The 23,282-nt window shown below is 42.8% G+C and overlaps 1 protein-coding gene and 1 long non-coding RNA gene across 2 annotated transcripts in view; one reads left to right on the top strand and one right to left on the bottom strand.

Annotated features, from left to right (window-relative positions):
- LOC143295486 (uncharacterized) overlaps positions 1-23,282 on the bottom strand; it is a 365,664-nt gene that overhangs the window by 247,122 nt on the left and 95,260 nt on the right. The gene's annotated exons all lie outside the window — the stretch shown is intronic.
- Positions 448-14,782, top strand: LOC143295478 (uncharacterized). The gene is made up of 6 exons (XM_076607196.1): positions 448-679; positions 1,953-2,066; positions 3,572-3,659; positions 5,849-6,008; positions 7,129-7,375; positions 10,958-14,782. The coding sequence occupies exons 1-6, from the start codon at positions 601-603 to the stop codon at positions 11,176-11,178; spliced, it is 909 nt and encodes a 302-aa protein (XP_076463311.1). The 5' UTR covers positions 448-600; the 3' UTR covers positions 11,179-14,782.

Below are 23,282 nucleotides of genomic sequence, written 5' to 3'. Positions count from 1 at the left end.
GTCAGCATATGTGCAGACCTGCTTGTGCTTGAAACTCCCTTCGTGTGTATACGCAAGCGGAAGATCACATACGCACGTTAAAGATCCTGTAATCCATGTCAGCGTTCGGTGGGTTATGGAAACGAGAACATACCCAGCATGCACACCCCCGAAAACGGTGCATGGCTGCCTACATGGAGTGGTAAAAATAGTTATACACGTAAAACCCCACTCGTGTACATACCAGCGAACGTGGGAGTTGCAGCCCACAAACGAAGAAGAAGATGCGTAAACCAATCCACACATAATTACCAACCACAAGATAACTCTCATATCGTTAGTGGATCAACAATAATTCGTAACAAAACCTTATCATAATAATGTACGCTGTCCAGCTGGTCGTATTCATTACATCAATCTGTCAGCAAAGATGTAACAAAACTAACGCCACACAATATCACACAACGTTTTTCTCTCATCCTCTGAGAAGCCGGTGCAGTGAACAACGGAGCAACCAGCAATACTTGGGTTGTCCATTTTGTTCCTTCTCCTTCTTTGCGTCAACAACAGTGACTAACAGTGCAGAAAGCGTTCCGCGATAGAAAACAAAGAACGGTCGACATGGTGTTTCTTCTACCACGGTGTCTGCTCTTGGGTGTTTGCTATGGGGGTGTATTCGGTGTGGGAGTCTCGTCATCAGGTAATATACCAGTTAATAAGCCATGAGGCTACACAATGGAGGAGACCCTGCGCATGTGCACTTAGACGATATTCAGTCAGTTGACAGAAAGAGAGAGAGAGAGTAGATGATGATGGTGATAGTTGTTTATGTCATATCTGTATCGTTTGTGGGGGAGGCGGGGAGCTAAGGGTAAACGTGTCTGCGTGTTCGCAGGTTAATTTGTACGGGTGTGGTTGCTGTTGTGTGGAGGGGTGTATGTGCTTACATGTGTGTGTGTGTGTGTGTGTGTGTGGGTGTGCGCACGCGCACGCGATCGCACGCATGCATGCGTACTGTTTGCATGTATGTCTGCATGTAGATAATTATAGTTAATTGTGTAGATGTGAAACACACACACACACACACACACACACACACACACACACACACACACACACACACACACAGAGGAGAGGAGGGGGGCATACGTGGGGGTGGGAGGATGACTATGGAGATCTATTTGTGTATGAGACGAACTGACTATTCAAAGATGATGTGAAATTCGAAACTTAGCAGGACGAATTTAATACAATGATGTTCTTCTGAAAAAACAACAACAACAACAACAACAACACACACACACACACACACACACACACACACACACACACACACACACACATACACACACGTATATATATTTCTATATATACACACACAGATATATATATATATATATATATATATATATATATATATACACGCGCGCGCGCGCGCGCGCGCGCGCCCACGCACAATCTAGAGAGACATTGACATTTCAGTAAGATAGTTTTCAACTCTCTTTTCAAAAAAATTGTTAGCATTTGTTGCCATTTGGATTTTAGAAAAAAGAAAAAAAAAGTTATGCACTATGTTCTGTCCGCTCAAGGCAAATATATACAGCCTTAATGAATAATCACGACGGCATAACTTAACTCTCTCCATACGAACGGCGAAAGAGACGACTTCAACAGCGTTTCATCCCAATTACCATCATCAAAATATTGCAAGCGGAACGCTCTTATACTGAAGAGGTGAATGTTGACAAAGAATACCACAGTTCTGACGACGGAAGCTAAAGGTTGGGTCATTCAGACACCCACTGGACATCCGAGGGGTCTGTGTAGAGAAGAGAGGACTGGCCGTACTGAGTGAGTTAACACACACAGTTGTAGGAAAAAGAGCCATCATCACCAGCATCATAATCATTATTATTGTTATCACTATTAGTATTATTATCATTATTTGTATTGACATTATTATTATATTTCAGACACACTGCTGAGTGACGTAATAGAACTGGAGGTAGTGACGTCAACTTCCGGCACTGTGGTGCACGAAGCTCCAAGTTTTTCTGAAGTCCTGCTTCGAGTCTCCTTCACAGATGGTGAGACAGACTGACGAACGCACGAGCAACGGATTCACACACAGACAAACGCATAAACAACGGGTTGACAAAATATATAATTTGGGTAATGTCCTGTTTTAGCATCCTAAGTTATTGCAGCAACTCGTTACATTTCCATTGAGGAAAAACAGAAAAAAAGCAATTAGTGACTGAATCCGAATCAAAATTGAGTAAAACAACTTACAAAATCCACTGAAAATGGGTTACAACATCTGCTAATGGTAATATAATTTCATACATGCACACAAAAATGCCGGTAAAATAGGTGCGATAATTTAGGATGTTGCCATATAGGCTACCAGGGGTGATGATTATGGTGGTTTTACTTCCTTTTGTAGTGGTTCGTGGTTCGTTGTAATGCTGTGTAATTCTGCCTTGAACTTGTAATAATGTACATATTCATTTACGTGTACCGATTACGAGCAGTGTATCAGATCGTGAGATGTTATGAGACTCAGTGAAGGGTATTAATCAGATAATCAATCTTATTGATAATGATTATTTTGTGTGTTTCCTTGTATAATCATCAAAATTGCTTTAATGCGCAAATACGTTCAATGCATTATTGTGTAATTATTTGCCTATTAATTTTGCTATGTTTGGGTTTTGTTTTTAAATAGCATTATGCTATTTCACTTATTGCCCCCTTTAATCAACTTTGTCTTATTAATTATATGAGATGGCAACGTCTTTTTTTTTCCCTTTTTTTTCTCTCTATCGCGAACGGAACCATGACTTGATTAGTTGAGATGGCAACTTTTTTTTTTTTTTCTATACCTCGAACTTAACTATGTCTTAGTTAAGATGGCAACGTCGTAGTGTCTTTACCGCGAACTTAACCATGTCTTACTGAGTTGGGATTAATGAAAACATGATTTGAAGCGTGTTATATATCAGTTGAGATTCATGAAAATAAAATGCTTTGACGCGTGTTATAAATTAATTAGATTCATGAAAATAACATGCTTTGAAGTGTGTTACAAATCAGATTCATGAAAATAACATGCTTTTAAGTTTACTATAAATTAGATTCATCTAAATAACATGCTTTGAAGTGTGTTATTAATAAGATTAATTAAAATACCTTGCCCTTGAGTATTTTATAAATCAGATTCATCTGAATAACATGCTTTGAAGTGAAATGGCATGCTTTGAAGTGTGTTACAAATCAGTTGAGATTCATGAAAACAACATGCTTTGAAGTGTGTGATAAATCAGATTCATGAAAATAGCATGTTTTGAAGTGTACCATGAATCGGTCAGATCATTGCAAATAACATAATTCAATGCTATAAATCAGTTAAGACTCATGGAAGTAACATGCTTTAAAGAGTGTCATCAGAATCAGAACAACTTGATCATCCCAGTAAGGAAATTAAGCATGGCGAAATCTGTGATACATACGGATTACAAGCAAAGCGGCAGAATTTGGCATGCGACATATTTATTTAACAAAATCACACTCAACTCTGTGACTGTGACAGGCCAGACGCACGGTGACATCTCCCTGTTTGACTGTGTGGCCGTGTCTGACGTGGGCAGCCATGAGATCAAACTGACCGATTTCACCGGGTAAGTTTCAGTTTCAGTTTCAGTAGCTCAAGGAGGCGTCACTGCGTTCGGACAAATCCATATACGCTACACCACATCTGCCAAGCAGATGCCTGACCAGCAGCGTAACCCAATGCGCTTTGTCAGGCCTTGAGAAAAAAAAAGAAAGAAAAAAGGTGAATAAATAATAGATAAGCTTACAAAAATAAATAAATAAATAAATAATAATTATGATATAAAAAAGGTAGTAGTAATGATAATAATATTAAAAAAAATAAAATAAAATAAAAATAATAATAAATAAATAAATAAGACAACAATGATGATAAAAAAGCAAATAAATGTAAAACATGAAGACACACATTCACCGGGTAAGAACCAGGATGGCTGCTGTTGGGCAGAGCATGTAGCATGTATGTGAGTGCGTGTGGCGTGTACATGCCTACTCACACAGGCATGCATGTTCGCACGAACAAGGTCGCACACACTCACCGCTTTCTCTTTCGCGCGCGCGCGCGCGCGCGCACACACACACACACACACACACACACATTCTCTCTCCTTTCCCCCTCCCTCTCTCTGTTTCTCTCTCTTCACTACTTTCTATCCTCTCTCTCTCTCTTCCATTTTGTTCTCCCACATTGCATGAAGAAATCACAGTACAGTTAATTAACAACTATAAAAGGCGCGCGAATAGGGCCTTTTTTTCTTTCCGTAGCGCAGATTCTAGCTTTATACAGAGCGCAAGACACTAGATAGATAGATAGATAGATCATTTAATCACACAATATAATATTTTGCTCATGAACGTACAAATGAACGTACAGATGTTGGGTGTGCACGCTCGTGTGTGTAGGTTGTGTGTTGTGTAAGTATATCTGTCTGCGTGCGTGCGTGCGTGCGTGTGCGTGTGTGTGTGTGTGTGTGTGTGTGTGTGTGTATGCATGCGTGTGTGTGCATACGTGTGTGTGACTGAAAAAAAAGAGGCTGAATAGGCGAAACGGGAATGGCGAGTAGGCGAAACGAAACAGAGTCAAAACTCTGAAGAAGCCATCGAGGGTGGCTTCACGGCCAAAGAGCAGATGATTCGGGATTAGACGAATGGGACCTGGGCCCGGCTGCATGAAGCGATCTCCGCAGCGTTAAGTTTGCTTAGAATTAAGAATGTTCCTAAAGTATGTGGGGATTTACCGTGGAGTTGGGAACATTCTTAATGATAAGTGACCTTATCGCTGCAAAGATCGCTTGTGTACGCTTAGTTTTTCTTGAGTTAAGAATGTTCCCAAAGTATGTGGGATTTACCGTCGACTTCGGAACATTCTTAACGATATGCAAACTTATCGCTGCAAAGTTCGCTAGTGCACGCTTAGTTTTTCTTGAGTTAAGAATGTTCCAAAAGTATGTGGGATTTACCGTCGACTTCGGAACATTCTTAACGATAAGTGAGCTTAGCGCTGTAAAGTTCTCTAGTGTACGCTTAGGTTTTCTTGAGTTAAGAATGTTCCTAAAGTATGTGGGGATTTACCGTCGACTTAGGAATATTCTTAACGATATGCAAACTTATCGCTGCAAAGTTCGCTAGTGCACGCTTAGTTTGTCTTGAATTAAGAATGTTCCTAAAGTATGTGGGATTTACCGTCGACTTAGGAACATTCTTAACGATAAGTGAACTTATCGCTGCAAAGTTCGCTAGTGCACGCTTAGTTTGTCTTGAGTTAAGAATGTTCCTAAAGTATGTGGGATTTACCGTCGACTTAGGAACATTCTTAACGATAAGTGAACTTAGCGCTGCAAAGCTCGCTCATGCAACCAACCCCAGATGTCAGCTGTTCTGTTCTGGTGTGTCGCCCACGTCGTGATATGGCAGGGGCGCGACAAGGGTGTGTGGGTATGTTGCAGTTGGGCTACAACATGCATCGCATCGTCATCGCCGTCATCAGCATCAACAGCATCATTGTCATTCACACTACCGCCACCACCACCACCATCACCACCACCACCACCATCATCATCATCATTATCGTCATCATCATCGTTATGATTCACTCATCTGCATGTTTGTTCAGATTGAACGTGGTGCGTATGCTGACACCATCATCACCACCACCACCATCATCATCATCATCATCATCATCTTCGTCACCGTCATCATCACAATCTATACCCATCTACAAGCTTGTTTATATTCAACATGATGCTCGTGCTGACAGATGCCCAGCCCGCAAGTCTCCCATGGGATGTATGGTGGAAGAGAACGACCTGCTTGTCTCCCCTGCCTTTGAACTGTCCTCATTGGCTGAGCACGGTGACGTCAACATCACGTGCTCGTGGGAGATGTGCTCCACGCCTCACCATCCAAAATGCAAAAATGTTTGTTTCCTACAAGTGGAGAGAGAGAGGGGGGAGAGAGGGAGAGAGAGAGAGGGAGAGAGAGAGAGGGGAGAGAGAGAGGGAGAGGGAGAGAGATAGAGAAGGAGAGAGGGAAAGATATATAGAGGGAGAGAGAGAGGGGGGAGAGAGAGAGTGGAGAGAGAGAGAGAGATGGGTTGGTGTGTGGGGGTGTGGGGGGTGGGGTGGGTGAATTCATGATGGTTTATTCACTTCACGCCTTGGCCCTTCGTGAAAGGGACTGTGAACATTATATAACCAGTTATAGATCATCATGAACAAAAGGAGAGGTGTGTGTGTGTGTGTGTGTGTGTGTGTGTGTGTGTGTGTGTGTGTGTGTGTGTGTGCGTGCGTAGCGTGCGTGCGTGTGTGTGTTGTGTGTGTGTGTGTGTGTGTGTGTGTGTGTGTGTGTGTGTGTGTGTGTTTGTGTTTGTGACTACGATAGAGAAAGAGAGAGATGTGAACATTTGATATGGCATTCACGACACACAACAGTCTTGGTGAATCGGTCAATAATTTATATTATATATATATATATATACATATATATATCTAAAAAAAACCCACAAACAAACAAAAAACAACAACAACAAAACAACAAATCAAAACAGACAAACAAACAAACAAACAAAAACAGAAAGCATTCTAAAATTTTATGTCAAATTGCTTAACAAACTTAATGATTGAATGCATTAACCCCATACATACCTAACGTTTCAGAAATTTTGTCATCCCTGCGTGCTGGGAAAAAGCTCGTAGTTTGCATCTGAGTGCACCCCCCACCCCCCAAAAAACAAACAAAAAAACAAAGCAACAACAAAAACAACAACAACCGTGCACTATTTTCCTCAGATACGAAGATATATCCTTAGATTTTTGCATGATGATTGCTTCATACCATTGTACTTTAATGAGCGAACTGAGGAGTAAATGAACGAACGGATCGATAAATCAATCAATTAATCACGCAATGAATGATCCGCACCATCACTCCAGATACCTATCTATCTATCTATCTATCTATCTATATATATATATAGATATAGATATATAGTTATATATATATATATATTATGTATGGCTCACCTGTCTGTCGTGACAGAGGTGTGATTTCTTCACCAAACTGGCCGGCGGAGGGAGACGGCGGCGACAGTCACGTGACGAGCACGTGAGGAGCGCGAGCCACACCATCTCCACAAGGATTCGGGTCCTGCCCAGTCACGTGAGACACCGTCACCATCATGGCGGCGGCTCCTCCCCCTCCTCTTTCAACATGCACGGAATGCACGGGGCTGGCAGCAGCATACAGCCGGGAATGTCACAACCCGCGCGCGCGCCGTCTCAGAATGGTGATTGAAAACAATGAATCAATAAATCAGTCAAAAGATAATCAGCCTATATCACAGACTGACACAAGTTTACAGTTGGGCCAACAGCTAAGTAGGAGCTGTGTGATAAATGGTTTCTCCATTGCAAATGAGAAGTCATTTACAGCCTAGTCTTTGCAATTCGATTCATTTCAACTCAAAATACTTTATTGTCTGCTTCAATCGAAACAGAAAATTCTCTTTCGGTTCATTTAATATACCTGTCAGCAAATATCAAAGAGAAAAAAACACACGAACAACTGACACACCCTTCACTGATCACCTTGCACACATAAATTATTATGTAAAAAGAAAAACGTGTATAAGTTACTATTACATCATAATTTAGAGTGAAACAACTGTGTGTGTGTGTGTGTGTGTGTGTGTGTGTGTGTGTGTGTGTGCTTGCATTGGTATGTGTGTGCCTGCGTGTGTGTACCAGCGTGTGTGAGTGTGCGCGCATGCGCGTGCGCGTATTTGTACGGTACAGAGCAAAGTTTGAGCAAAATGTGACTCCTAAACTAGGAGGCAAGGTTGCACTAGCTCTTTTTGCTGAAACCTTGGGGGGCTAGCTGGCCTTTGGTAACCATCCCAACGCCGACTGTCCTAAAACCCTCGTGGCCGAGAGAGTGGGGATGTAACTTGGGCGAGACACTCTCTCAACTATAATCAAATTCTAGCCCAGATAACTGGGACAGCAGTTGCCTCCTCATCTGTTCTGATGCTTCATAGTCCGTTGGACACAACTGACTATCATACATAGATAACCAGCCACTAAGAATCAAACGATAAATAGATGATTAGAAAAGAAAAGAAAATAGTGATAAGAAATTGATAATCAGCTGTCGTGGCGAAAATTAATGATCGGTGTCATGCACTGACGACAGGGTAGTCAAGTCAAGGGTTTGAACCTCTCCCCAGGCATGTCGGTGTGGGATTTTTGGTCCCGTGTTCCACTCATATCCGGAGCTGCGCCGTGTGGGCTGCAAGGACAGTTGCTGAGTGTGATGACCTGTCGGCTGAAGACCCTTACAGTCACGTCATTCAGTGCTTGGGTGTTGGTTTGGAAAGGGTTTCGTTTTTCGACGGGGTGCATGCAGTCCTGTGTGTTTGTCCGGGTGGGAGGTCCGTCTGGCGTTCCAAAGGGCGAAGTCCTGGCCCAAATTCTATGGGCTCTTCTTCTTCTTCTTCTTCTTTGTTCGGGAGCTGCAACTCCCACGTTCACTGGTATGTACACGAGTGGGCTTTTACGTGTATGACTATTTTTACCCTGCCATACAGGCAGCCATACACCGTTTTCGGGGGTGTGCATGCTGGGTATGTTCTTGTTTCCATAACCCACCAAACACTGATATAGATTACAGGAACTTTAACGTGCATATATGGGCTAAAATAGAGGAAATAATTCTATAACGACTTCACACTTGAAAGACATAGCTGTCTCACGAATGTTTTGAGAGTGTTACTTTGTTCAATATCTTGCTGAATATCCGAGGCGTCTTGTTTCTATTGGGCGTTGATTGTTGTCGAGATATGTGTCACGTTGTCTCAAGCCTGTGTTACCTGCGTCGTTAATAACACCAGCCTTCAGGATTCCCCACTCCCCCCGGCCCCCCCACCTCTCCAACAAACCAGCCATCACGGACCGAAGACCCAAGCTCTCTACAACTCGACCACAGGGGTGTCAACCAAGAAGTCGTTAATCAAGCACAACTGCGGCATACTTTTCTCATCCAACCATCCTTGTAACTAGATGTCTGTGAACGGTGTACTTCCTTGCTCTCATACTGACCCTGCTCTCGTGGAGTGCTTGGTTAGCTCAGTCGGTAGAGCGTCGGACTTTTAATCTGAGGGTGAATGGTTCATGTCCCTTATTGGGCGACCTACATTTTTTTACGGGAGGAAGGTGGCAGAATGGTTAAGACGCTCAGCTGCCAATACAGAGAGTCCGTGAGGGTGTGGGTTCGAATGTCGCACTCGCCCTTTCTTCCACGTTTGACCGGAAAATCAAACTGAGCGTTTTGTCATTCGGATGAGACGATGAACCGAGGTCCCGTGTGCAGCACTGAAAAAGAACCCATGGCAGCAAGAGTGTTGTCTTCTGGCAAAATTCTGTAGAAGAAATCCACTCTGATAGGTACATAGATATATAAGATTGCACTCAAGGCCTTAGCGCTTTTGGTTATGCTGCTGGTCAGGCATCTGCCAAGCAGCACATGGGTTTGTCCGAACGCAGTGACGCCTCCTTGAGAAACTGAAACTGAACACATAGTGACCATTCCCCCCTCCCCCTCCAATGCCGAGTTCATGTCAAAGTCTTCAGTGTCGGCAGATTCATGCTGACTTTCAGTTTCACTTTCTCCAGGAGGCGTCACTGCGTTCGGACAAATCCGTATACGCTACACCACATCTGCTAGGCAGATGCCTGACAGCAGGATAACCTAACGCGCTTGTCAGGCCTTGAGTGCATGCTTACATATTTGTGGATTTCTTGTTACATAATTTTGCCAGAGGGCAACACTATTGTTGCCATGGGTTCTTTTTCAGTGCGCCAAGTGCGTGCTACACACGGGACTTGGGTTTATCGTCTCATCCGAAAGACTAGACGCTCAGTTTGATTTTCCAGTCAAACATGGGAGAAAAGGCGAGAACAGACACACTCTCACGGACTCTCTATATTGGCAGCTGAGCGTCTGGACCATTCCGCCACCTTCCTCTTTGTGCTGACTGTCGTCGGAGGGACGTGGCGGCGCACTCCGTTCCAGAGGCGAGAGACACTCGCCCAGTCTGGCCCCGTAACGAAGCAATTACGGTCGTCAGCAGGGGGTGGACGGAGGAGGGGGGAGCGCACAGTGGGTGGTATCTTGAATGTGATGAGCAAAAACGGGTGCAAAACTGGTTAGAGCGTTGGACTTTCAACTAAGGGGCGTGAGCATCATTGGTTTGTATCCCAGCAGGTCAATTTCCGCTCCCACCGGTCAATGGAGGTAGGATATACAAGCCTGCTGGTGCCTTAATCCATTTCGCGTATATACACACATCACAGAATAAATGAATGAATTACCAGTGTTATTTTAGTTACTGCCTGTTTGAAAGAATGTGCATTGCTTCAATACAAGCTGTAGACTCAAAACAAGAATTGCACAGAGAGAAGAAGAAAAATATGAGAGAGAGAGAGAGAGAGAGAGAGAGAGAGAGAGAGAGAGAGAGAGAGAACGAACGAACGAAATTTTATTTTACGAGGGTAAAGGAGTAAGTACAAAGTACTTGTTCACCGCATCCGGCCCTCTGGGCAAGAATAATAACTGAGAGAAGAGAAAGTGTGTGTGTGTGTGTGTGTGTGTGTGTGTGTGTGTGTGTGTGTGTGTGTGTGTGTGTGTTCATGACAAAATAATCACGATCGAGCAGGTCGTTCATTCTCTGTAAATGTTCGCATGGCTGCTTAATGAATTGAGTTATCCCCACCCCCATACACCCCCGCCCCCACCCACCACCAAAAGTCTTTTTGTGTGTGTGTGTTGTTGTTTTTTTGTCAATGCTGTACACGTGTTTTTGTTTGAACAGTGTACCCACCACACCATCAGGACGGCATGATGGTCGCCTACCCGACCTTGATGTACCTCAACCCCATCATCTGCTCCCTCTTCCTGCTCATCCTCTCCGTCTTCCTCGGCCTCTACGTCACCTTCGTCCGCTCCCTCAGTCGCACTGTCCAGCACATCAAAGCCGAAATGGACCGTCAACGGCTGCACGATAAATTTCTCGTGCCGGAATATCATGAGTAAAGTAAAAGTTTGGACTGGCTGTAAATTATCAAAGTGGAAGAACGGACACGAAATTTGTTCTCTTTTTTTTTTTTCTTTTTTTTTTCGTGTTACACGAGATGCGATTGGCTGCACGCACCGTATATGGGGCACGTGACGAGGAAGTTCTCGCGACTGCAAGTCACATATAATTAATTTGATTGGGTGCACGACAAACCGGCGCTTGACAAAATATATTATTGTCGCTGGAATATCACGAGTAAAAATATGGATGGCGGCTGTTTGATGATGAGCCTGGATGGGACAAATTTTATCACTTACAGTGTGACACGGATTAACTACAGAGTTAGGGAGTTAGGGTAGTTAGGGACTACTTCAAAACTTAGACAGTTTAGTTTTCTTTTTGGAGGCATGCTTAAATGGTGCTGAATTTTAGGCAAACAGCTGTGTGTGTGCAGCTGATGCAATGACCATGGCTCGTAGCCAGAGGTGTTTTCTTGCGTGTGCACTTCTATCATTCTGTAATGAAAAACTGCAGCTATTGTCTGTCTTGCGGGTGCACTTCTATCATTCTATAATGAAAAACTGCAGCTATTGTCAGTCTTGCGTGTGCACTTCTATCATTCTATAATGAAAAACTGCAGCTATTGTCTGTCTTGCGTGTGCACTTCTATCATTCTATAATGAAAAACTGCAGCTATTGTCGGTCTTACATGTGCACTTCTATCATTCTATAATGAAAAACTTCAGTTATTGTCAGTCTTGCGTGTGCTCTTCTATCATTCTATATTGAAAAACTTCAGTTATTGTCAGTCTTGCGTGTGCACTTCTATCATTCTATAATGAAAAACTGCAGCTATTGTCTGTCTTGCGTGTGCACTTCTATCATTCTATAATGAAAAACTGCAGCTATTGTCGGTCCTGCATGTGCACTTCTATCATTCTATATTGAAAAACTTCAGTTATTGTCTTCCTTGCGTTTGCACTTGTATCATTCTATATTGAAAAACTTCAGTTATTGTCAGTCTTGCGTGTGCACTTCTATCATTCTATAATGAAAAACTGCAGCTATTGTCTGTCTTGCATGTGCACTTCTATCATTCTATGAAAAATGATAACATAGACTTACTTTGTTTACACAAGTGAGTCAACTAGAGCCATTGTCTGCTTTGCATGTGTACTTCTGTTATTTTACAATGAAAATCCACAGCTGTCGTTCATAAAATACGTAATAACCGTACATTTTGGGTTGAAATATCGATTTTTTTCAAACGTATTTCCCAAGCTGTTCGTTGTGCGCTTGTGCCTGAAACAGCCATTAGTACTGGTATTCGATGAGAGGCCCATGACTGACGATAAGCAGTCTGCATGATTCAAACCATCTCTCGATTTAAAATCAACAAAATTTTATCAAAACATTCTCGCTTTTGAGAAGTTGTCCTCAACTCTTTGTAATATGCTTACACAACGGGCACATTAAAAGAAAAATCCAATGTGCTGTCCTTGAATTTTGAAACATGTACGTATTTCTTAAGCGTATATTTCATGTTTGCATTGAGAGCTGCTGCATACACGACCACATACAAATTTCTCACAAGAGATAATAAACTTAATTTGACTTGACTTGTTACGGATGCTTCGACTGTCTGCACGCGGAGGGGGTTCATGGCGGTGATAATCATAGACACAGCGTTTCTCTCTGTTGTCATGAAATGCTAATTCTTTTTGCATATAAAGAAAAGGTAAACTGAAAATAATTCATAGTAATGACTAAACACAACTGAAAAATACAAAGATTTGCGCAAACAAGCGTTCGCACAAAGAAGAAAAAGGAAGAGAAGGAAAAGAAGAAGAAGAAGGAAAGATAAAATCAGCCATTTTGTAAATCTCTCATAGATTATGACGACTCTGTATGAAGGCTTATCAACACATTGTTCTGTCTGTCGCTGTGGGCCGGGGAAGCTAAGTGGTTGTCACATCACCGAATTAACAACAAGAAAAACCTTTTCCAATGAGGCTGTCTGAACGTGATAGTAGGTAGTTCAGTTTCAGTTTTAGTTCTACCCGATGCAAATATCGTTTAACCTTTCAATTTGATAGAGATGTCAAACTTGTTGATAGATCCAAATACAGTGCACAACATCTGCTTAAAAAAGATACGTGACCTACGCAAAAATCCAACACACTGATCAGACCTCGAGAGCCAAGCTTAGTATGCAGATGATTACACAGGTGATGCATTTGCTACTTGTTCTCATGCTTTCATTTGGTTAGGAAGTATGTATTAGTATATTCTATAGTTTACTTTTGGTCAGTTATTGTTGTTGAGATTTGTTTGTTACCCCGTTTCATTTAAAAACAAAATTTTGGGATGTTATTTTTTTGTCCTATATTTTATTCCGATGATGATTGGGGTCCATTCAGGTTTGAAACTACTCCACAAAGCTGTGCATTCATATGCAGCCAAGCGCTCAGCTGGCTTATAAATTGTTTCACACACGAGCTGTATAGCAGACGCCTTTTCCGCAACTAACACGCCGGTCTTCAATGACTCGTGCAGAATGCGGCGCCATTCGAATTATAATTGCAAAGCCCCATTTAAACAACTGTTCCTAAACATCTATTAAATCAAGTCCCTGTATCTTTCACTGCAATATTATATTTGTTGTGCTTACACACACACTTTAATCAGTTAGAAACATATTTGATTTTAGTTTAATTGTTCGTCAGTGTAAAATATTTCAACTGACGCTAAGCTTACGTCATTTTGTCTTTCTCGTCACAATTATTGCTACAGTCTGATGTTCTGTATGTGAGTGCTGTTTGAAACTAAAACCACACCATTATAGTGTTTGAATGAGAATAGATCAGGCATTTAGAAATTACAAAGCCGATTTTCATTGTCGACACTTAACGACATTCACTGCACAACTAGCATCGCTTGACGGCTTTGACTGATGTGAAAACTGTGTTTCTGACACACCGTATTTAATCAAATATCTTTTTTTTCGGATCAGTAAACTACAAGTATTATATACTGACAGAATTGTAACAATTCCATATCTAAATCTATGCCATTTGTGTTTGCCTATGTTAAACTGATTTAACGCAGTTTGTCATTTTCAACGATGGACTTGTTAAAACTGACCCATTTCAGGTGACTTAAATTAAGATTATAAAATCATCTTAAATAATCAACACTTTATTTTATACATCATAAGAAAGTAGGTGCTGGGCTGTTTCTTTTGCGCCCAACCCGAAATAAATCGGTTCAGGAATCATTTAGAAATCTATCACTGAACACCTTGTAACAAACACAATTCCAATCACATTTAGCCCGATTTGAGCCGATTTGCTTTGCAGCACACGCGAACGTCTTTGCAGTTCGCATAACTTGCATAAATAGACGGAGTGCATGGGTGATCACTGGTCACTTTCACCTGAACCAGTTTGTGGCGGTAGCCAGCTGGCTGACCACTGATTGTGCGTCACACACGGTGTGTGTTGTCCCAACGGACAGTGTCTCGCTACGTATCACTGCACTGTCTTATTCTCTTATTCTTTATTTTTATTCACTTCTTCTCTCCTTCTTTACTTAATATTGTAATAAAACAATAGAAAAACCCTTTTGTGACTGGCCTCTACATGTTTATAGCCTGTGCGTGGATCTTTTCTATCCTTTAATTCAGTAAATCATCAGTAATTCTTTTGTACCGTCCCCCTTTATATGATATGCCACTCGGGTTCACGGCTATACATAATAATTATATCCCATCGTAAAACAGGCTGAAAGGTACAGGCGTTTGAGCAACACTTCCAAAGGCTCATCCGTGAAGTGGATGACCCGGCACTGTATGGTCCCAGTCTTCCCATCTGAGCCCCAAAGCACATTCAACTCTAGGCAGGATCCGGCCACAGGCCAAACCCCCCCCCCCCCTCCCCCCTCTCCCCACCTCTGATCGGTTCGAACCCGTATCCTCCTGGACGTCAATCACTTCGCCACGGACTTAATCACCGGTTTGTTTTTATACATGACACAAACGAACAATTTCCGACATTTTGGAAGGGTTTCACTGTGCCCTGTTCTGTTCTTTTGTTTGCTTTTAAGGCTATGTTCACACTAAGCCTACCCAGTTACTGCCTGCAATTGGCCAAGAATTGTGTGCATGTTATTTTGCACTTTCATGCCATGTATACTGGTGGTAAAGTGTTCTACCAGCCATCTCCAGCCAGCTTTTGGACATGTAGTATCGTGTAGACAGATGAGACTGATGGCTCTTCCAAGGGACTGAACTCTTCAGTGACAGGTAGCGAGAATCCCAATAATAACTATTCATTTCTTCTGCCTGGAGAGCGCAGGTTTGTTTCTAGCTCTGACAGCAACTGGCTGTGTTTCGGTTGCTGTCAGGCTGATTGCACAACTTAATTTCCATGTGGGTTAATAATGTGTTTTGATTTGATTTGATTGAACTAACTGCCACAGCTGGGGCTGGGCTGAAGAGTTAGCGTGAAGCCTGAGACTTCTGAAAGTTTTTAACAGTGCTGGCAAAAGTATAAATGCCGAACTTATCTAACAAAAGACGGCTGCAGTTTGAAAAAAGAAGAGCTTCTCTGCAAAAACAAACACAAAATGGTATAAAGATGTGAACCCCTTACCTCCCCAAACCCTCTCCCTCCCCCACCCTCTCTCTGTTTCTAAAGCTCTGTCACCGTTCCACAACAGACCTGTCACTCTCACGAGATGTTTTGAGATATTTCAACAGTGCACCCATAAGCAGTCAAAACAAGGAACTCTTTGGAAGATAAGAGTGGGTTTCTGATGAGTGCAGTTGACGCAGACCTGCTGTACGAATGATCACCAGAACAACATTGCCTTAGATTGCGATACCTTGACAAATAGCATGGATTTCATTCCTCTGTGTTCAAGTGTTGTCCTGTGAATAAATGTATGACATCTTAGTACTGACTTGTTTGGAGTGGCTATTGTTATGTAGAATCAACATTCCGTGTTCCATTTGAATAATAAAAGATCTTGATAAGGTAACGTGTGTTTCGGAAATATATTATGACCATTTTGAATCATAGTTAAGTAACTGATGGCAATGCTTCGAATTTTTTTCGTACGTGTAATCTCCAATGTTACTGGGATAAAATTTGTATATGTATCAGTATATCATGTGTGCGAGTGAGCCTGCATTGTTTATACACATTGTCATAGTGCATGCGTGCGTGCGTGCATGTTTCTGTGTGTGTGTGTGTGTGTGTGTGTGTGTGTGTGTGTTTACACACAATAAAATAATCATGCATATATATATATATATATATATATATACCTATATATGCATATATACATAGATTTAGAGAGAGAAAGAGAGAGAGACCTGCGTGTGTGCCTGTGTCTGGGTCAGAACATGCGCACGCGCTCGACCGTGCGTTATTTCTGTATGTGTGCGCGCTGGTGCCGTGTGTGTGTGTGTGTGTGTGTGTGTGTGTGTGTACGCACGCACACTGCACACTGTTCTCGCGCAATCTAACCGTCATTAACCACATCGGGGAGTCGTTTCCATAGCCACGACAAATATCGCAAGTTTTCCGCTGTAACAAAAATAACAGAAGAATCGATTGGACGCCGTGCCTGATAGCAGACGACACTTAGCGCACGCGCCATTCCGTTGGAGGATGTCGTCTGCAGTGGGTTGGAGAGACGGCCGGGAGGCAAGGTAAGTGTCTGTTGGAATTTGCTGGCGTGAGCTGTGAATTGTTGTGTTGTCGGTTTGTCTGGCTGAGTCGAGTCTTCCGTGCATATTATGCACTGCGATGTCAAGCTTGTGCAAAAGCTGGCGGAGTTAATTGTTCAGTCGCTGTTGTGGTGTACTGTCTGCTTGTCATGACTGGTAAAAGAAATTCACGTGCGCTTGAAGGCTTATAGGACACTGGAACGGGATGAGTGTTTTTTGTCTGATGTATGCAAGTGTGTGTGTGTGTGTGTGTGTGTGTGTGTGTGAAGAAAGCCGTAGAACTTATCTGTGTTCAGAACGACTGTGGCTGACAACACATGTACCTCCCCCATCCCTATTCCTCCTGCACCGCCACCTCCCCCTTCCTTCCCAAACGGAAGTTAATCTTCGCAGTGTCAGGGTAAACCGTGAATGCGATTTTCTCTCTCTCTCTCTCTCTCGTGTGTGTGTGTGTGTGTGTGTGTGTGTGTGTGAAGAAAGCCAAAAGCTTCATCTGTGTTCAGAACGACTGTGGCTGATAACACATATACCTCCCACCCCCCTATCCTCCAACCCTACCCCCCTCACACTTCCTCCTGCACTCCCACCTCCTGCTTCCTTCCCAAACGGAAGTTAATCTTTTCAGTGTCAGGGTAAACCAGCCGTGAATGCAATTTTCTCGCCTGTGCCGCTGTCTGGGCCCTGTTCTCACATACCATCCTCTGACACCATGCACCGGTAAAAATTATGTCAGGGTCGATTGCGACTCACCGCGCGAAGTTGAACCTCTGACATTTAAGTTTTTTTGTGTGTGTGCTTTATTTGTTTTATTTTATTTTTCTGTGTGCCCAAACCACGCAGTGCTAGGCTTTCACAGTCGATCGGATTCTCCTGCCCAAAATGGCAGCGAGTAATTCGCAAATTGGATGTGACGGGATGGGAAAATGGACCGGGTGACATGATTTGTGTGGGTGGGTGTAGATTGATGCTGGAGGTGTCAAGTTACTCTGAACGCTCGTCCGGCAGTTTATCATCGGGACACAGCGATGCTCCAAGGTCAGATTGGGTCAGAGGAACAAATAGAAGTCGATGCAATGTGTGGCGATCGATACACACTCGTGTAGAACCGGTCTGTCTGCCTGTTCATTTATCAATCAATCGCTTGGGACTTCTTCGCTCACTCACTCACGCACTCACCGGCTGTGCTGTCTATGTTAATATGTATCTTCACGCTGTTCTTATATATAAGCTGTCAGCAAGGATTTTTTTCTTCTGTTTTACCGCTTGCAACAGATAGCACAAATAATTATGTACATCAGATGCACTTTGATCCTAATGACTGATTGACAACATGGATGTCACTGATACACAGACCAGTACGAAACACACACACACACACACACACACACACACACACACACACACACACACACACTGACACACTCTCTCTCTCTCTCTCTCTCTCCTGTCAATCTGTGTGTGTGTGTGTGTGTGTGTGTGTGTGTGTGTGTGTGTGTGTGTGTGTGTGTGTGTGGCTGTCTGTCTGTCTGTCTGTCTGTTCTCTGTCATTCTTTCTGCAGGACTTTTGTTTTTCACTCTCTCTTATTAATTCTCTCTTTCTCTCCTTTTCATAAAAAAATATATGTGCCATTGTAACTGATGTAGATTAGCAAGGACAGGTTGGAAGAATGGACCATGCCCAAAATCTTAATCCTTGAACAAAAAAAGTTTTGAGTTCTGAGTTCTCTCTCCCCCCCCCCCTCTCTCTCTCTCTTTCTCTCCAACTCCTTTTGACTCTCTTCTTATAAGTTTCGGAATCAAAGTTTGGTTTCGCTGACTGCTGTAGACATCACTGCTGTATCTGTTTCAGTGAAAGCAATCGTAACGACCAGGTTCGTGGATTTTGCAGGGTCGGTCTGGTATGCTTCAGTAAATTAGATTTGAAACGAAAAGTCCTCATCATGAGTTTATATGGTAAAAGGAATGATGGATGGGGATTACACAGCACAGATATCACATTGTTCATTCAGCGTCGATGTCTTTTGGATCCTGGTGCAATTAACCCTTTCACTGCCAAACTCGCATTTATGCAGCAGCTAGGTAGAGGACCCATGTCACTGAAGGGGTGACCAGATCATGGGTCTGTTATCCGTGAACCTACTGCTCTTTATGTTCGGTGGTAGGACAGGCCGTATTTTCTACATATCGCAAGGGGAATTCCCAGCTATTCGTAGACACCATATTTTCTGTCTTTATAGCACAGGGGAATTTTGCACTCTAAATTGACTGGCGGTGAAAGGGTTAATATATAAGCATACTCGATAGCATCTGACCGCGAAAATTTACTTTCCACTTGGTAAGAAGAATCTTTAGCAAGAAACAAAATCGTTACGTCGTCAAAAACCCCCCAAAAAAAACAAAAAAAAAACAAAAACAAAAAACACAACAACAACAGCAACAAAAAACCAACCTAATTTACCTCAAACGTTTCTTTTGCGTATGTGAGGCTTGTTTTCCCTCTTTCAAGAACCATGGCATATATTGCTGCCCGCCAAAGATACAGCCAGCCTTTTTGCGCATCATATTTCCATACACTGCATTTCCATTTCCACCCACCCACATCAAATTATCTTTGCACGGGACTCACCCCAGAACACGCCAATTTTTCAACAAGTTTGACGAGGTTGATATTTGTCTTGTTGAAATACGAAGAAATCGATTTTTAACTCAGAACGTCTCTTACTGTGTCACAAAAAGATATGTAAATGGGAAACCATCTATACAATGCTGGAGGTCGACGTTATACTGCTGTTTTCGTGGTTAAAAGCCTGCTGGAATATTTTCTCCGCAACGCAGTAACAAGGTCGTGAACGTGATCTCTTACCATTACACACACACACACACACACACACACACACACACATTCCACTGAAAGGATGGAAATCTTGTTTGACGTGTGTTTAAAAATTCATGTTATCGACGCAGTGCTGCGTGTTTTGGATTCCCATTTAGTTACATTCAGGTTGCCTACTGACATTTTTAGGGGTATGAATTCCTGCAATTAGAAAAAAAAAAAATCTAACATGTAAGTAAAAATATTATCAAGATCGATTTCCTGCAATAAAAAATCGCGCACCCTCTCACCTTCCCCCCCCCCCCTCACACACACACACACACACACACACACACACACACACGCGCGCGCGCGCATATCAAGAGAGAGACAGAGAGTTACATTTTGTATAACGTTTGGCAGCGGCAAGAAAAACAAACAAACAAACAAAACACGCCTCCCCAGTACATACTGTCTCTGTTTCTGTCTTTCAGTCTGTCTGTCTCTGTTTATCCGTCTGTTTGTCTGTCCCTCTCTCTCTCTCTCTCTCTCTCTCTCTCTGTCTGTCTCTCTCTTTCCCCCATTCTCCCAATAAATCCAGAATCTGTATGTAGGGGCAAAGATCGATTTCTTGTGTTTCCAAAAATAAACAAGCACATAAAAAAAAATAAAAAAAAATACCGGGAGTTCATTGCTTTCGATTTTCCCGTCGCTTCTGTAGTCTGACTGCGCCTGTGGAACAAGAAAAAAAAGGAAAGAAAACATCGCGCATGGCATCCTGGGGGTGATATCTGAATTGTGTATTCATCGATTTGTACGGTTACCCAATCCTGTCGTTACTACAAAGGTTACAGAAGAAAGAAAAAATCTTTGATGCTATTGCTTTGATTACTTCTCCTTCTGCTGTTACTTTTTACGTGTGGAAGTGGTGGCTTTTGCATTGTTTATTGCTGTTGCCATACTTGATGCTGAAAAGTCCTGATACAACACGGAGGAGGAGGAGGAGGATGGTGAGAGCTAAGACGTGTGAAAAAAGGTTTTTGTTCGGGTGTTGGGGGTCCTTTAAAAGCCCAGAATGTCTTAGTAGCGTCGATTTTATGACAAGAGTTAGTGTGTCTCAGAGTTTTCATCGTGAACGTCATCCTGCAGTACACCAAAACGTGTATCTGCTTAGATAACAAACAAACCAAACCACAAAAAATGCATGTACAGTTCTAAATCAGAAACGATATGCACACTATAAATCGAAGGCAGTCCTGTCAATAAATGCAAATGACTATTGGAGAAAAGTCAAGTTAGTCTCATGCTATTTTTCCTCAAAGCCACACAAGAGCTCCCACACTGAGCCAGGTTCACATCGTATTTCTGGAATATTGGTGTCTGACAGTAATCTGAAACAGGATTTGAGTTGACAGTTACACGTGTGTTTTTTTTAAAGCCGGCAGTGTTCAAGTTTCCTAGAACCTGGTGCATTTAATGTCCAGTGATAAAGAACTCTAGGGAGAGAAGAAGGCCCCTTCAGTCAGGTGTTTCGGCCCTTAACTCCGTACACGCTTAGGGGCCGGGCCGCAACCAGATCATGACTCCTGGATGCCGCCTTTTTTCCAACCTGCTCCTCAGCGGGTTCGAACCTGCAGACCATAGCAGTCGAGTAAAGCGAGTATATTAAAGTAAACCCCATCTTTCCTTAAAAACAATCCATGACAGAATGAGAAATTTATGTAAATTATTAGGTAACAATAGATAAACTAATGATGATAATACTAAGAATAATCATTGCGAATTTAGCATAAAATGTAATCAGTATTTCTCGATTTTCTTCTAATGTACTAAGCAAAAACTTCAGAGCTACCATATTAGCTAACAATGATGATGATATGAGTACTTATATTGCGCCTATCCTCGGTCGAAGACCAAGCTCAAATCGCTTCACAAACACGGAGTCATTTGCACAACAGGCTGCCTACCTGGGTAGAACCGACTGCAATAACTCACACACAACATCAGAACCTCAAATTAGCATAATTCCTAAGACGGATATAATCAGCTTGTCAGTCGGTTTTTCCATTGACTTTTTTTTCAGTACGAGAACAAACTGAAATCAGCACTTTTCACGTGTTACCATGTCAACTGTGGCTTGAGTTAGTATGCCTTTATCTGAACATATCAATTCCTCACTTGACTACAGACCATTAAAACCCAATATTCCCGGCATCTTGGGGTTTAACACATACACACTGTTACACACACACACACACACACACACACACACACACACACACACACACACACACACACACACACCTGTCTACCTATCTGTCAATCCGTCTCTGTCTGTCCTGTCTGTCTCTTTCAATCTATTTATCTTCCCCTCTCCCTGTCTGTCTCATCCTGAATACATATATTACGTATGTAGGGATGATGCTTTCGTGATTTATGATTGTGTCGGCATCGTCTGTAAATATGTAATATTTATCCCCCACCCCACTCCCGGAATGTCATGCGTGTTGCCTGTTATGATTGTGATCATGTAGTGCCTTCCTCTGTTTTTTGTCTGTTCCACCCTCCCACGCCCTCGCTCTTTCACTCTCTTTTATGACAATTTCGAATTGACGCACACGCACAATGAGAGAAACAGCGGAAAGGGAATAAGCTATAGATTCTTGTTGCTTATAGTCCAGCCGAACATACAGGGCCATATCAGGACTGAAAGGGAGTAGGGGAGGTGGGGGGGGGGGGGGGGGGTGAGTGCATAGCAGTGGAGCAAAGCCGCAACACGAAGTCATCAGCACTGAAAACTTCCCCCATCCCACACCTCCCCACATCCCCCACCCCCCATCCTTCCAGCCCCTCCCCTCCCCTCACTCACGTCCCGACTCCTGAGCGCAGAACGATCGATGTCTTGGGAATTGCTGAACGTCCGGTTCTCAGCCTGCTCTGTCCGTCCGTCCGTCCGTTCTCCTTAATTGGCGCTTTGTCCAGTGAAAAGCCCACTGCCACCGTCGCTGCGTCAACCCTCCTGCTAATGGTCTGTTTATCCGCAGACTTCGCTCCCTTCTGCACTTATCCTAATGGACGCTTTTTTGCCCGCTTAAATTAGCTCTTTTTTTCCCCCTCTCCTGACACAGAGTTACTGGTTCGTAGACAGTGAATGGATTTCGTATTGAGTCCGTCTGGTGTATCGGTCAGAAAAAAAAGATGAGGTGGTAAGTGGCAGGGTGGTTAAGACGCTTATCTGACTGTAGTGTATGCGTGAGGGTCTGGGTTCGGAGACTTCCGCTCTTCTCGCTCTTTCTCCCAAGTTTGACTGGAAAATCAGACTGAGCGTTTAGTCATTCGGATGAGACGTGTGGCATGTGTGTGTGTGTGTGTGTGAGTGAGAGAGAGGGAGAGAGAGAGAGAAGAAGAAGAAGAATGAACGGATAGCTTTGGGAAGAAAACATATATTTTTGTAGAATCTCTTGTGAGGTTAGAAGTGAAGATGATCATTGTTGACTTGCTCTCAGCAAATGTTATGGAGCGAAAATGAAAGCGTTCAGAATCACACAGGAAGACGAATTTCCAGCGCCACGTTT

The sequence above is a fragment of the Babylonia areolata genome, chromosome 20 (genome assembly GCF_041734735.1).
Source record: "Babylonia areolata isolate BAREFJ2019XMU chromosome 20, ASM4173473v1, whole genome shotgun sequence".
Classification (NCBI taxonomy): domain Eukaryota; kingdom Metazoa; phylum Mollusca; class Gastropoda; order Neogastropoda; family Buccinidae; genus Babylonia; species Babylonia areolata.
This window is presented reverse-complemented; position numbering and strand designations above follow the sequence as displayed.

Coding starts and splice junctions, on each gene's coding strand:
- LOC143295478 (XM_076607196.1), top strand. CDS start 601: ATGGTGTTTCTTCTACCACGGTGTCTGCTCTTGGGTGTTTGCTATGGG. Junction 6,009..7,128: donor ACCATCCAAAATGCAAAAAT/GTTTGTTTCCTA, acceptor CTGTCGTGACAG/AGGTGTGATTTCTTCACCAA. Junction 7,376..10,957: donor GCGCGCGCCGTCTCAGAATG/GTGATTGAAAAC, acceptor TTGTTTGAACAG/TGTACCCACCACACCATCAG.